This window comes from Ornithorhynchus anatinus, chromosome 14 (assembly GCF_004115215.2).
Source record: "Ornithorhynchus anatinus isolate Pmale09 chromosome 14, mOrnAna1.pri.v4, whole genome shotgun sequence".
NCBI classification, from domain to species: Eukaryota; Metazoa; Chordata; class Mammalia; order Monotremata; family Ornithorhynchidae; genus Ornithorhynchus; species Ornithorhynchus anatinus.
In genome coordinates, this window is record NC_041741.1 from 13181015 (window position 1) to 13195922 (window position 14908).

General features: G+C 49.0%; 1 protein-coding gene and 1 long non-coding RNA gene across 3 annotated transcripts; one reads left to right on the top strand and one right to left on the bottom strand.

Annotated features, from left to right (window-relative positions):
* Window positions 1-1464: 1464 nt before the first annotated feature.
* PSMA6 (proteasome 20S subunit alpha 6) lies at window positions 1465-13705 on the top strand. Of its 2 annotated transcripts, none has more exons than XM_001511442.4 (7): window positions 1465-1628; window positions 7069-7163; window positions 7817-7898; window positions 9469-9624; window positions 11192-11370; window positions 12512-12606; window positions 13532-13705. In XM_001511442.4, the coding sequence occupies exons 1-7, from the start codon at window positions 1553-1555 to the stop codon at window positions 13587-13589; spliced, it is 741 nt and encodes a 246-aa protein (XP_001511492.1). In that variant the 5' UTR covers window positions 1465-1552; the 3' UTR covers window positions 13590-13705. The 2 variants fall into 2 exon arrangements, with proteins under 2 accessions (XP_001511492.1, XP_007660691.1); XM_007662501.4 differs by having other exon boundaries at window positions 1473-1624.
* Window positions 9744-11193, bottom strand: LOC114816587. Its single transcript, XR_003764383.1, has 2 exons — window positions 10686-11193; window positions 9744-10374 (listed from the first exon to the last, which is right to left on the bottom strand). It is a non-coding gene; the product is annotated as an uncharacterized LOC114816587 (long non-coding RNA).
* Window positions 13706-14908: the final 1203 nt, after the last annotated feature.

Here is a 14908-nt window from a genome sequence, read left to right on the forward strand (position 1 = left end):
TTCCGTGCTGAAATTCTAAGGTGGGCATACGTGGCGCTGAAATAATAAATGGAGACAAAGAAACTGGGTGGCAATGGAGGGTAATAAGGACGTGTCCCTAAGAGCCCATCACCAAACTGAGCCCCCCATGGGGCAGGGACTGTGTCCGACCTGATGATCCGGTGTGCACCCCAGCACTTAGTACAGTGCCTGGCACACAGTAAGTGCTTGTCAGCTAAGTGACCTGAGCAAGTCAGCATGGCTTAGTGGGAAAAGCCCGGGCTTGGGAATCAGAGGTCATGGGTTCTAATCTGGCTCTGCCCCTTGTCAGCTTTGTGACCATGGGCAAGTCACTACATTCTCTGCGCCTCAGTGACCTCATCTGTAAAATGGGGATGAAGACTGTGAGCCCTACTTGGGACAAGCTGATGAGCTCGTATCTCCCCCAGTGCTTAGAGCGGAGCTTGTCACATAGTAAGGGCTTAACAAATACCAACATTATTATTATTAGGGGATGAAGACTGTAAGCCCTACTTGGGACAACCTGATGAGCTCGTATCTCCCCCAATGCTTAGAACAGAGCTTGGCACATAGTAAAGGCTTAACAAATACCAGTATTATTATTATGAAAATGGGGATGAAGACTGAGCCCTATTTGGGACAACCTGATGAGCTTGTATCTCCCCAGCGCTTAGAACAGAGCTTGGCACATAGTAAGGGCTTAACAAATACCAACATTATTATTGCTCATTTGTATACATTTTTATTACCCTATTTATTTTGTTAATGAGAGGTACATCCCCTTGATTCTATTTATTGCTATTGTTTTTGTCTGTCTGTCTCCCCCGATTAGACTGTAAACCCGTCAGTGGGCAGGGATGGTCTCTATCTGTTGCCAAATTATCCATTCCAAGCGCTTAGTCCAGTGCTCTGCACATAGTAAGCCCTCAGTAAATGCTATTGAATGGGTAGTAAGCGCTCAATAAATACTATTGAATGAATGGATTACTATTATTACCAAATACCATGAAAACGAACTGCCACCACCAAACCCTACAGGGCCAGGAGCAGTTGGCACATGGGCGGAGGAGCGACTGGAAGGGGAGGAAGGGGGGGATTCCGGCGCGCATGCGCACAGGGCCGGGAGCAGTCGGCACGGGGGGGGGGGAGAAAAATTGCTCCGGCGCGCATGCGCACAGGGACGGGAGCAGTCGTGGGGGGGGTGTTGCTCCGGCGCGCATGCGCACAGGGCCGGGAGCAGTCGGCACGGGGGAAAAAAAAAAATTGCTCCGTTGCGCATGCGCACAGGGACGGGAGCAGTCGGCACTGAGGGGGTTGTTGCTCCGGCGTGCATGCGCACAGGGCCTGGAGGAGTCAACACATGCGCGGAGGAGCGACGGGGGGGAAGGGGGTCCCCCGGCGCGCGTGCGCCCTGGCGCTTCCAGCCGGGCTCCGGGTGGCCCCCGGAAGGAGTTGTGGCGGCTTCCGGTTCCGGGGTCGCGTGGGCTGAGGCGGCCGCCACCCTGCCGACGGGCTGGTCGGGGCGGCGCCGGAGGCCGGCAGACCGTCGAAGATGTCCCGCGGCTCCAGCGCCGGCTTCGACCGACACATCACCATCTTCTCCCCCGAGGGCCGCCTCTACCAAGTAGGTCAGTGTCCGGGCCGGGCCGGGCCGACGGGGACACGTAATTGCCCCGTCATGGCGGGCGGCGCGGCCTAGGCCCCGGCCCCCGGAGAGGCGTCACAGACCCAGCGGCCTTGGCGGGAGGCGCTTCCCCCGGGTGCCGAGCACTCCGATAAGCGCCGGGGCGGAGGCAGAGCGAGCCGGGAGGCCCGGGAAATCGTGAGAACGACGAGGCCGCAGAGAAGCGGCGCGGCGGAAAGACCCCGGCCTGGGCAGTCCGCGGTCATGGGTTCGAATCCCGGCTCCGCCGCTTGTCAGCCGTGTGACTGCGGGCAAGTCACTTCTCTGGGCCTCAGTGACCTCATCTGCAAAGTGGGGATGAAGACTGGGAACCCCACGTGGGACACCCCCCCCCCCAATGACCCCGGATCTCCCCCAGCGCTTAGGACAGTGCTCAGGTTGTCCCATGTGGACCTCAGAGTCTTCACCCCCATTTTACAGAGGAGGAAACTGAAGCACAAAGAATAGTAAGTACTATGTAGCTACATAGTAGGCGCTTAACAAATACCAACATTATTAAGCGCTTGCTCTGTTCAGAGCCCTGTTCTAAGCGCTGGGGGAGATAAAGGGGGATCAGATTGTCCCCCGTGGGGCTCGCAGTTTTTCAACCCCGTTTTTGCAGAGGCGGGAACTGAGGCACAAAGAAGAAGAATAATGGTATCTGTTAAGTGTTTACCGTGTACTAAGCGCTGGGGGGGGAGATACAAGGTCATCAGGTGGACCCACGTGGGGCTCACAGTCTTCATCCCCATTTTACAGAGGCGGGAACTGAGGCACAAAGAATAATGGTATTTGTTAAGTGTCAACTATGTGCCAAGCACTGTGCTAAGCGCTGGGGGGGGGGGTACAAGGTCATCAGGTGGTCCCACGTGGGGCTCGCAGTCTTGATCCCCATTTTACAGAGGAGGGAACTGAGGCACAAAGGATAATAATAATGGTATTTGTTAAGTGTTTACTATGTGCCAAGCACTGTTCTAAGCGCTGGGAGGGGGGAGATACAAGGTCATCAGGTGGTCCCACGTGGGGCTCACAATCTTCATCCCCATTTTACAGAGGAGGGGACTGAGGCACAAAGAATAATAATGGTATTTGTTAAGTGTTTACTATATGCCAAGCACTGTTCTAAGCACTGGGGGAGATACAAGGTGGTCAGGTTGTCCCATGTGGACCTCAGAGTCTTCACCCCCATTTTACAGAGGAGAAAACTGAAGCACAAAGAATAGTAATAATAATAATATTAGTTAAGGGTTTACTATGTGCCAAGCACTGTTTTAAGTGCTGGGGTAGGTACAAGGTAATGGGATTGTCTCGTGTGGGGCTCACAATCTTCATGTCCATTGTACAGATGAGGTCACTGAGGCCAAGAGAAGTGAAGTGACTTGCCAATGGTGGAGGCAGGATTAGAACCCATGACCTCTGACTCCCAGGCCTGGCCTCTACCTACTTCACCACGTTGCTGCTTTATTATCGTTATCATAGTGATCATAACGGTACCCTTTTAGCGCTTCCTATGTGCCAAACACTGTGAGTCCCACGTGGGACAACCCCTGTACCTTGTAGCTACCCCAGCGCTTACAGTAGTGCTTGGCACATAGTAAGCACCTAACAGATACCAACGTTATTATTATTATTCTGAGCACCAGGATAGACACAAGTTAATCAGGTCGGACCCAGTGGCTTGCTCACATGGGGCTCCTACTCTTAGCCATCCCATCGTATTTATCGAGCACTTAGTGCAGAGCACTGTGCTAAGCCCTCAGGAGAGTAACAACAATAAAGTCACATTCCCTGCCCACAGTGTGCCTACGACCACTGGCAGAGTATCCGCCACTTGTTGCCGTGTGACCTTGGGTAAGCACCTTAACTTCTCTGTTCCTTAGTTACCTCATCTGTAAAATAGGGGTAAAGACTGTGAGCCCCACGTGGGACAAGCTGATTACCTTGTATCTACCCCAGCGTTTAGAAGAGTGCTTGGCACATAGTAAGCGCTTAACAAATACCATCGTTATTATGCCCCGGCGAGGGGGTGACCAGGTCTCTCCCCCCTTCCGCGGACCCCAGGAGAGAGGGGTTTGCCCGCCTTGGTCCAGGAGGTTGCACCTGCTCAGTCCCACATTTTATGGCACTAATCAGTGGTATTTAGTGAGCTCTTACTGTGTGTGGAGCACTGTGCTAGCTGGTTGGAAGAATACACCACAACACCTTCCCTGCCTACAAACTAGCACGCAGTGCCTGGCTGTGGAAAAGGTTCCTAGCCCCAGGCAGCCCAACCCCGGCAGTACTCCCCCAAGTGCTTAGTACAGAGTTCTGTGCGTAGTAAGCGCTCAGTAAATAGGAACTGACCGAGTAGAGGGATTTTCCACCTTCCCTGCGCTCGTCCCACCCCACTCCTTTATAGAAAATGCTGTAGTTGAGGAAGGGTGACCTCGAGATGTTCTAAGAGCACGTGTATTTGTGCAGAAGTAACCGTTCCCTGCTACTCCTGTTAATCACACGCCACGTCTCTTAGAGTGGTAGGACTGAAATTTAGGATCCCATTTTTAAAAGCCAAACAACAGCGTGGCTCAGTGGAAAAACCACGGGCCTTGGAGTCAGAGGTCATGAGTTCAAATCCCAGCTCCGCCACTTGTCAGCTGTGTGACTGTGGGCAAGTCACTTAACTTCTCTGTGCCTCAGTTACCTCATCTGTAAAATGGAGAATAAGACTGTGAGCCCCACGTGGGACAATCTGATGCCCCTGTGTCTACCCCAGCGCTTAGTGCTCTGCACATAGTAAGCGCTTAACAAATACCAACATTATTAACCTCTGTGTGTCCCGATGAGATTTGGGACTTGAAGACCCTATTGAGCTTCCTTTTCTGTGGTACGTCCAGCTTCTCAGGTTGGGGAGCGTAAAGCTTTTGGACGATTTCTAGTTTACGTTCTCTTCATTTATTAATGTTAGGAATTCAGTTAAAATAGTTTGGGGATGTGGGTAAAATAGAATTACATGTTGTTACTTCTGCTGTAATAAGCAGTATGCAGCCTATACGGAATTCCCCACTGTGGCTTGGGATGCCTACTATCAGATGGCCTAACCCATAGGCCTCTGCTGACTTAAAATTTCTTTTCTTTTAGCTTTGTAATCAAATATTTCACCCAGTCATAGAGGAGGCAACCCCTTACCTGCAAAAAGTGTTCATTCAGACTCGGTTCCTAGTGCATCTTTGGGATTTCTCAGTGGTGTCATGGAGTTTCTTTTTATTGGTGCTGATGTTTATTAAGTGCTTATAATGTACAAAGCATGATACTGAACACTTGGGATAAATAATTGTCATTTCAGATATGATCCTGGCCCACCAAGGGCTCAAAGTCTAAGTGGTGGGCTGGTAGATAGAAAGAATAAAAGACATCTTACCAATCAGTCGGTTATATTGAGTGTGTGCAGAACACCATACTAAGAACTTGATAGAGTACGATATAACATGTAGACATGTTCCTTACCTACAAGGAGTTTTCAGTCCAGAGGGGGAGGCTGACATTAAAATTACGAATATGTACATATAAGTTCTGTGGGCCTGAGAGTGAGGTGGATAAAGTGTACAAATCCTAGTGCAAGGATGCATGTGATGAAACGCAAATACAATAAAAGCATATTAAGTTAAATAACAGTGAAAAATATAACAAGAGTATTTGAGAGGGCACTCTTCGGTCTCTTCAGAGTGCCAGGCAAATATTTCTTGGCCAGAAACTGCCTCCACTTTCCCTCCAAATTTTAAAATGAGGAAGGCCAACTTCTGCATACCCACTGCAGAGGAGGAGAGGGAAACATCAGACAACCCTTCAGCCTCCATGATCCCAAGCTTTTGTTCACCCTCTGCTCCAGGGGAAAGGGAGGGGAGGGGACTTGATTTGGCTCCCAGAGGGTCAGGAGTTGCTCCTGAACCTTGAGTGACTTTTGGGAGTTCTGGACCGTGAATCCAGAATTTGGACCTACTCCTTGCAGCAAAGGAGGCGCCACAGTAGAAGTGTCAACTTCTTAGACATCCAGTACCTAGACACTTAGCATAAAAGCAAATTTTTTCTATCCAACAGTCCTTGATTGGAGCAGAGTTGAAATTTCATAGCCTTCATCTAGGGGATCGAGCAACTCAAAAACAAATGCAAGGTGTATGGACCCTGCATCGTTTCCAGAATTATTTGGTTTAAAACCATCCACTGGCCGACGTAGTATATTAGGACATTTGTAGAAGCTGTGAAGAAAGTGAAAGTCAAACTATTTCTGTTGCCATCATTTGAATTTTCAGGAAATGGCATGATAAGAATCCAATTGTTTTTAACCCTTAAAATGAGCTCATTCTGCCTGAAAGATGTGGTGTCATTGTGCTTAGAACAGCATCTACTGATGTTTCCACCAGATATTCAACCCGCTAGGCCATTTGAGCAGAGGCCATTTGAGCTAGAGGAATTTGAGAAGGTCTCCCTTTTCCTGACTTCCGATTGCCAGGAGGCTGCCCTGAGGGGAGATTGGATCCAGCTCCAAGCAGAGAAAATTGCTCAAAGTTCTCTGCCTAGACCGATCCCTTTTCAGCCAGTCGATCAGAGGTGCTTACTGTGTGCAGAGCACTCTGCCAAGTGCTCGGAAGGGTGTATGTAGTACGGTAAAAATTGGTAGATATGGTCCCTCCCCACAAGGAGCTCTGGGCCTTAAAATATGTCAGACATGGGTGCTTTCCTGCTTCTGGTTCAGCCCACGCTTTTAACCCTTTCTCTTAGTGCCCATGATCTAATTTCTGTCATCTAAGATGTGTGGGAATATTGATTTTTACGAGGAACCGGTATCTCTTGGCCCATTTTCCCTAAATCATTTTTTGATTTTTTAGACAGGGCAAGCGTCTGCTATCATCCCTCAGTAGCACTTATGTATTTTTACTCTAGTCCTGCCTACCTGTAGGGTATTTTAATGTCTGTCTCCCTGCTAGATTGAAAGTTCCTGGAGAGCAAGGATCATCTCTACTAAGTATTGTACTCTCCTCAGATCTTAGCACAGGACTCTGCACGCAGTAGGTACATAGTAAATACTGTTGTTGGATTGTCGCTGTCTGGGGTCCAGGAAGATTCTCTTGGCTGGTTCAGTCAATAAGTTTTATTTACCGAGAGCTTACCGTGTGCAGAGTACTGCTCTAAGCACTTGGGAAAGTACAGTAAAACAGAGTTGGTAGACACGTTCCCTCCCCACAGTGAGTTTACAACCTAGATAGAGTTGAGCTGTTCCTTAGAAAAGGCCTGAGTAAATTTTGAAGACAGAAAGCAAGAAAAAGCCCCCGTTGACAGCCACCTTGAGGAAAGCGTTGCCTTGCAGTACAGTCTGTAGGGAGGTAGCACAATGCCACGTTGTCTAACGAGTCCCATTTTGTGTTTCGCAGAGTATGCTTTTAAGGCCATTAACCAGGGCGGCCTTACGTCGGTAGCCGTCCGTGGGAAAGACTGCGCGGTCATTGTCACACAGAAGAAAGTCCCCGTAAGTAGCCTTCTGTCTCGCTGGTGCACGGAGGGAGGGTCAGTCGTGCTCGCTCGGACTCCTCGCCCCCGCAGTGGGCCCGGCCTGCCGTGGCTGGCTGAACACCTTGCCCGGCCTAGAGCCTTGAAACATTTGCACTGCCACCGCTCTTCCCTCCGTCCAGCAGTGAAGGGAGCCGGTCCGGAGCCGGCGCGCACAGCGGCGTGCCGTGCCCGTCCCGTCCCGGCTTGGCAGGGAGAAGGGAAGGGCAGGGTGCGGACTGGCTTCCCGGGAGCCGTCACAGATTGGGGGTGGCCGCTGCTACCACCTGCCCTCCAGCCTCCGGCACCACCGGTGAGGCTGTTCATGAGGTGCCCCCACCCCCAACACACACACACACACACACTCTCACCCCCAAGCCCCCCAAATGGGTTGTATCATTACTAGACATCCTTAGCCCACTCCACAGGGCTCGGTGTGCTGCCTTCGAACACACATTTGCCTTGGGGGTCTCCCATCTTTATCTGGTCCTGGAGGGCAAGATTGTGAGCCCTCCACCCAGTTATAGGGGTGATGGGAATGGAATACAGTTCTTCAAAGCACTCTGGCGACGTTTAACCTGCTCATGTCCAAAAGGCAGTGATTTCTCTGTTACTCTTTGTTTTGTCCATTAGGATAAGTTACTGGATTCCAGCACAGTCACTCATTTATTCCGAATAACCGAAAACATTGGCTGTGTAATGACAGGAATGACAGGTAATTAGCTCGGTTTCTACCCAGTTTTTGGTTTGGTCTTATCGGGGTGGGGGTGGAGTCAGGGATGGGGAGGTTTGGGTATTGGTTAAGCTATTACTATGTGCTAGGTACTGTGTTCAAGTGCTGGGACTGATACAAGGTAATCAGGTTGGACACAGTCTATCCCCCTCATGGGGCCCACCCTTTATCCACTAAGCCGCCCTGCTTCTCGTTTTCAGTTGTGAAAGCCTCTAATGTTCTCAAGGGGTTGGTATAGGGTTTCATGTTACGTTAATGTTTAATGTTACTCACAACTTCACCTTAGAACCTGATTCTGAGGTGGTCAGGAAGCTTTGTTATATTCCAGCATTATGAGGGTTTCCCAGAGCCCCACGGGTCTCTGGAAAATGTAAACTATGAAGTTCATAGTCTCCAACACCATTTATTCAATGCCTGCTGTGTGCAGAGTACTGTACTAAGTGCTGGGGAACATTTAATAGATGTAAAAGACATGGTTCCTGCAGGTCTTTTTCAAGTAGTTTAGATCTTTCTCCTTCGGTGGAATTCCCTCCACCCTTATCTGGCAAACCACATCCATCCTCACCTCAAAAGCTCCCTAAAATTTCCCTCCCACTAGGCCTTCCCCGAGTAATCCTCCGCCTTCATGGACCTGTCGCATTACCACCACCGTGGAGTTAGTTCTGCTTCTCTCGCCTGCATCTCCCCTAATATTCTGACGCTCAGCCCATTGACTATGTGTCTCCCCTTTTAAACTGTCTTCTGAACTATGTCGGTTTAACTGTTGAGTAGTTGGTCATTCAGATCCCCTCCCTTCCTCATTGAGCTGTCTTCTAAATTATTTTCATTATCAGATGTTGTGCTATTACAGTGAAAATCAAAGAGCGATGTGGCCTTTGGCCTTGTACCTAGAGAAAGGGACTTGGCTGCTGTCATCTGAGCGGCCACTTTTTGAAACAATTTTGACAGCTTTGTGGCTGAGTCCAATCAGGGTAAGGCGAGCTGTCCTTCTTCGCCCTCACTCTTTGGGGTGGGTAGTGGTTAGCAAGATTAGCTGTGGTTTATACTCTTCTTCCACCCCGCCCTCCCAAATACAGTATTGCCATCTTCTTTCTGCAGCCTAGCTGAGGTCTTGTATAAAATAAGGCATTTATTTTATTTGTAATCTATTTATTAATAAATTATTTATTAATCTATTGATTTATTAATAAATCACAAATAAAATAATTCTTCTCTGTGGTGGTGGTGCATTTTATCTAGCTTTGGATTGGAACCTTTTATTTATCTCGGTATCAGAGGCAGTGTATGAGAAGCAGTGTGGCTCAGTGGAAAGAGCACGGGCTTGGGAGTCAGAGGTCATGGGTTCTAATCCTGGCTCCGCTGCTTGTCAGCTTATGCCCTTGGGCAAAGTCCCTTAACTTCTGTGCCTCAGTTACCTCATCTGTAAAATGGGGGTGAAGACTGTGAGCCCTACGTGGGTCAACGAGATTATCTTTTATCTACCCCAGTGCTTAGAACAGTGCTTGGCACATAGTAAGAGCTTAAATACCAACGTTATTATTATTGTTATCAGCTGACAGCAAGTCACAGGTGCAGAGAGCGCGCTATGAGGCTGCAAATTGGAAATACAAGTACGGCTACGAGATCCCGGTGGACATGCTGTGCAAAAGGATTGCGGATATTTCTCAGGTCTACACACAGAACGCTGAAATGAGGCCCCTCGGTTGCTGTAAGTATGAATCTGCCTGACCGGCTACAGGAATTTAGCTATTTTAAATGTCATTTAGGTCGCACTTCACTGTGAGTCCTGAATGATTAGTTTTGTGAAATGAAACGCAGGGAGCGAAATCGAAGCAATCCTGACATTTTATTAAACGCATTTTCGAAAGAACCGGTCTGGCATTCAGAACCTAAATTGGGACAGATGCTGGCTGTGCTTTAAATACAACCTTTATTTTTGATTCATTTAAAATAAAATAACTTGTATGGATGCAGGGGGAATTTGTTTCAGAATGGTAGTTCTGCAGTATATGGAATAATGAGTCAGACATTTGATATACTTAATGTTAGATAACGTCTCTACAGTGTGTATATGTAAAGATTTGTGTGTGTATTTAGGGAGAGAGGAGTAGTCCTCTGGCTAGACAATGACACTGCTCATGGTGAAGTTTACCTGGGGGATGTATGTGTGGCTGAGGCCAGTGCAGTACCCGCAGACTGCAGTGCCTGGCGCTATTTTTGCTTTGGTCGTGGAACTTCTGCCCAGAAAGAGCCACCGCTCTCTTGAGCTGTTAGATGATCATCTATGAGCTGAAAAGATTTGGGTCGGTGGGCCCTGAGCCCTAGGCACTGGATCCACACCTATCTCAGGGATGCTGTGTTGGAAGGAGAGGGATAGGACAGAAAAGGTGCTTTCCTCACCTGCTCCTTATGCTCCTGGTTTCTGCTGGCCCCTTGAAGTTCTCGCTTTCTGGTGAGCCTACAAAAAAATAGAGTTGAGGCACCAGTGAAAACCAAAACTGCTGCCTCTGCCACCCCCACTTGTCTCCCCATGTGGGTAAGATGCCCTGTGAATGCCTCTGCCCTTTTAACTCTGAGTGAAACCCAGGCAGTTCTTTTAGTCGATCAGGCCATGGGAGTAAGCTCAAAACAATTCAGCTCTGGCCAGGTTTTGTCCATTGTTGGTCCCTGTTGGAGGATTTCTTAGCTCCTGAGTTGGGGCCTTTACCGTGGCAGGTGACGATTGGTTCTTGGCAAACCAAATGGTGGGGACGGGGACTGCATGCCTACCTGTGTCCGTAGACTCGTTCCTGTAGGCCGCTGGCATTTGTAACCTGGCACTGCGCAGTGACTTCTGCAGGGAGGAGGCTCTTTTGTCCTCCACGGCGGCCTCTAACTACCATCTGCCAGGAGCCGCTGCCTGCACCCCAAGAGGCTGGCAGGGGGAGCAGCTAGGAGGATCTGAGTGGACGAGGGAAGCCAGTGGCGATTTGGTGGGGAAAGGAGAAAATGATGGGGAATGGGTGAGGGATGCGAAAAGACAGCAACAGACATTATTTCCATTTCCCCTGCTAGGAATGTAACTGCAGAAGTGAAATGAGCAAGCATTGAAGGGCCCAAAAAGCCGTTTGGCAGGGTCTGGGATAAGCCCAGGCTGAAGTTAAGAAGGGAGAGACTTAGGGGATGCGAATGGAGGGGCAGCCCGAGGTGGTCGTGGAGCTTGCCAATTCTAAGGTTCCAGGAACCGTTATTGGGTCAAAACTCGGGAAGACTCGAAACCGCCTTTACCTCCGTAGGTATGATTTTGATTGGGGTGGACGAAGAGCACGGGCCGCAGGTGTACAAGTGTGACCCGGCCGGCTACTACTGTGGCTTCAAGGCCACCGCCGCAGGAGTGAAGCAGACGGAGTCCACCAGCTTTCTGGAAAAGAAAGTGAAGAAGAAGTTTGACTGGACATTTGAACAGACAGTAGAGGTAAGTCAGCGTCGGCGCTCACCGAGCAAAGTTAATGGGGGAGCAGGTAGAAGAGTCGGGCAGATCCTGAAGTCGGGTCCAGGGGTGTGACTGGTGTAGGAGATTCAAGTTTGGCAGCTTAAAGGAGGGATTGAGATCATGCGATGACACCACTGCAGGAGCTGCTGTAAGTTGAGTGGCTGGCCTCGGGCCCCACGGGAACAAAGGTGAGCAGCCCTTTAGCTTTGGCAGGCCCATGGAGCGTCTGTAATGGTGGACTTGCAAATTCCTTCAATCACTTTCAAAAAAAGAAAGATAAAAGCCTGTTCTTTATTCCCAGTACTCTATGTGCAAATGAGGCAAATGTCCAAATTATTACATTTCTCCAAACTGGGAAATAAATGCTCAAATATTCACACATGCGCATATTGAGGGAGCATTTGGAAAGAACAAAGATTTTGCTGTTAGCTTTCTGGAATTTTTTTTTTTTTCCATTATTGGGTTTTCTTTACTTTTCCTTGTGAGAAAGGGGTTGGGAATTGGGCCATAAGGTACATTGCTCAGGAGAAAAATTAGCTTCAAGTTTCTCTGAGTTTTATTCTCAGACAACGTAGAGCCACTCTAACTGCCACCTCCACGAACAGGACTCCCAGGAAGATGTAATCAATTGTTTTTACTGAGCACTTACTGTGTGCAGAGCACTGTACTAAGCACTTGGGAGAGTAGAATATAATAGGCACAGTTCCTGCCCACAACGAGCTTATTTAGCCTGTAAAAATAAATGGTTAAGCTGCCCCTTGCAGAAACAACTTTCTGAAATACTGAGCTGGCTTTGGGGCCTCAGGTGTGCATTTGTTTGCTCAAGTGTTAATTTAAGACTCTCTCATGCAAAAAGAACCTGTTTTGCCATGAGAGATCTGGCTGGTCTTTGTGCCTGGCCCTTGTTAAGCGGGACGAAAGCGTGCCCTAATTCCTGCTTCCTGAAGACTGCTCAAGGATGTTGCGGCTGTTAAGCCACGGTGAAATGGTTTTAGCAGTATGGGTCATTCAGGGATGAGATTGGATGCTCGGGAGTGTCGGAGGCCTAAAGTAGTTGGGGGGGCTGGGGGTGGTTCTCTCCGGGGCTGGGTTTGTGTTTGATCGTTTCCCTTTTGCCTTCCAGACTGCAATAACATGCCTGTCGACTGTCCTGTCCATTGATTTCAAACCTTCAGAACTAGAAGTTGGAGTAGTTACAGTTGAAAACCCTAAATTCAGGTGAGTTACAGTTGTGAGAGGACACAGGTGCTGTCTTCCTGGGAGAGGTGGAACCCCTTTTATTTCAAAGGAGAGAACCCCAGGGATTGGGTCTGAACTATCTTAGCTCTACCCCAGTGCTTAGTACACAGGAAGTGTCTAATACCACAGTTATTGCCGTTTGTTATTAGAGGGCTGGATTCTCTCTTCCAACTGTTTCCAACTAGGTGGCAGGGCAATTTGGCACCCTGCACTGCAGAATCCTGTGACCCAGGATTACCCAAAGAAGCAGATGCTCTTTGGTTTGATCCCTTTTCTCTAAGTTACCTTGGGTTTTAGGGGGTTCTGGGCACCTTGATGAATGGATTTCCTCTCCTAAGGTCCTGGTCACTTGGGTTAATCATAACTCTCCCCCCACCCCCACCCCACAATAACAACTGTGGTATTTAAGCACTTACCCTGTGGCCAAGCACTGGGGTAGATCTACAAGTTAATCAGGTTGGACATGGTCTACACAGGAGGGAAGACAGGTACTTACCTGATCCCCACTTTACAGAGAGGAAATGCAGGCAGTTGGCAGAGACAGAATTAAGACTCAGGTCTTCTACCTTCCAGTCCTGTGCTCTTTCCACAACGACATACTGCTCCCTAGTAGCTCTTCTCGTACACAGAGTTGTCCTCCTCCTAGCTGTAGTTTATTTTAGTGTCTTAGCTGCCTTCTCCCATGCTGTTTCATCACCCAGACCACTAAAGGCCTCAATGATCCTTGATTCTACTGCGCTTCCAGACTGAAGGAAGCTGAACCTACAAATCACCCTCTCCTGAGGCGGTGTCGAAAGCATCTGGAAGGCAGGAGGGTGGAGTTGAACTAACCCTACTACTGAATTCTGCAATTGGATGAATGTATCTAATGTCCCATAAATTCTTTTTTTTTTTTCTGTTCTAGGATCCTGACAGAATCAGAAATTGACACTCACCTTGTAGCACTAGCGGAGAGAGACTAGCTCCAGAGTGAAGTTGCCTGGCCTTTGGCTTGGGCCACCCGCCAGGAAGTCCGTGGTAGAAAGGAAGGCCCCTGCATGGGATATTTACTTGGAAAATAAAACAGATTTTGGAAAAAGGTGTCCTCCTTTGCATTATTTAGAACTAAATAGTGAGTCCTTCACTTAAAAGCACAAATGAGCCCCAGTAGGATCCCCTGCCCTGACTCTGGGGAAGGAGTCTTTTTGTAACCCCTAATCTACCTAGGACCAAGTGACAGTGAAGTCTACAAAAAGCTGCTACCGACATTGCTTGTTTGGGGCTACGAATGGAAGCATCTTTCCAAACAGGACGTTCCTCCCCTTGAACTATAGCCTCCAGGGAGCTCTGAAAAAAAAAAAAGGTGAAAAAAATAATAATGTTCTGCCCTGTCTTTGAGACAATGAAAACCCTTGCGTGGTTGAGCCGGAGGGTAATAGGAAAGCACAAACTAGATTAAAGCATTTCCTGTGGCCCACTGGAAACAAGAAACAGACAGTGGATTAAAAAAGTTGTGGAGGGGGTGCATAAAGGAAAAAGAACAACATTAACAGAAAACAAATGTGCCTGGATTAACCACCTTAATATTTAACAGCCATTATAAGGATACACTTAAAAAAAAGGCATCTGTCCTCTTGCCCAATCCCTAGTGCCTCACTGGGGATACAGATACGGTCCTCTAGAGAGGAGACAAAGTCCCTGCCCTTGGGAAGCCTACAGCTCCTACAGGTTACCCACTCTGCATTTTTAGATCACGGAGCCTGTGTACGCCACACCACTTGGACTGACGTGTGTGCACAGTGCAACCAGGACTGCACTTATACCCTTAGGCACATTCCACCTTTTTCAAGTGTGTATTTATCACACGCACCCGTCAGCCCTAGTGAGAATCGTGCCTACTCTAAAGTTCCAACAATAGCTACATCCCCAAGCCCACAGAGGACAGGAAGCCAGACTTCATTCGGGCATTTACCTATCAGAGCTATTGTTCACTACCATAGCAGCCAAGGGTCTACAATTTGCTCAATTTCAATTTGCCAGGCTCAAATTCAAGCAGGCAAGTGTCTCTTAAAGAAGTGGGGGGAACCACAACCCCAGGCTGCCCTAGGGGGCATGAAGACGCAGAAGGCCACCCTGCCAGCCACGCTGGGTGCCAGGGATCCCACCGAAGCCCGAGAGGGCCAACGGACCGGCTCTCCAGGCCGCGGCCGGCGCTCGGACCGTGGCGGGAGAGGGGCCGGGTCCCGAGCCGGCCGGCAGGCTTACCTTCTCGCTCCGAGGCGGCTTCGAGTGCGGAGGGGTC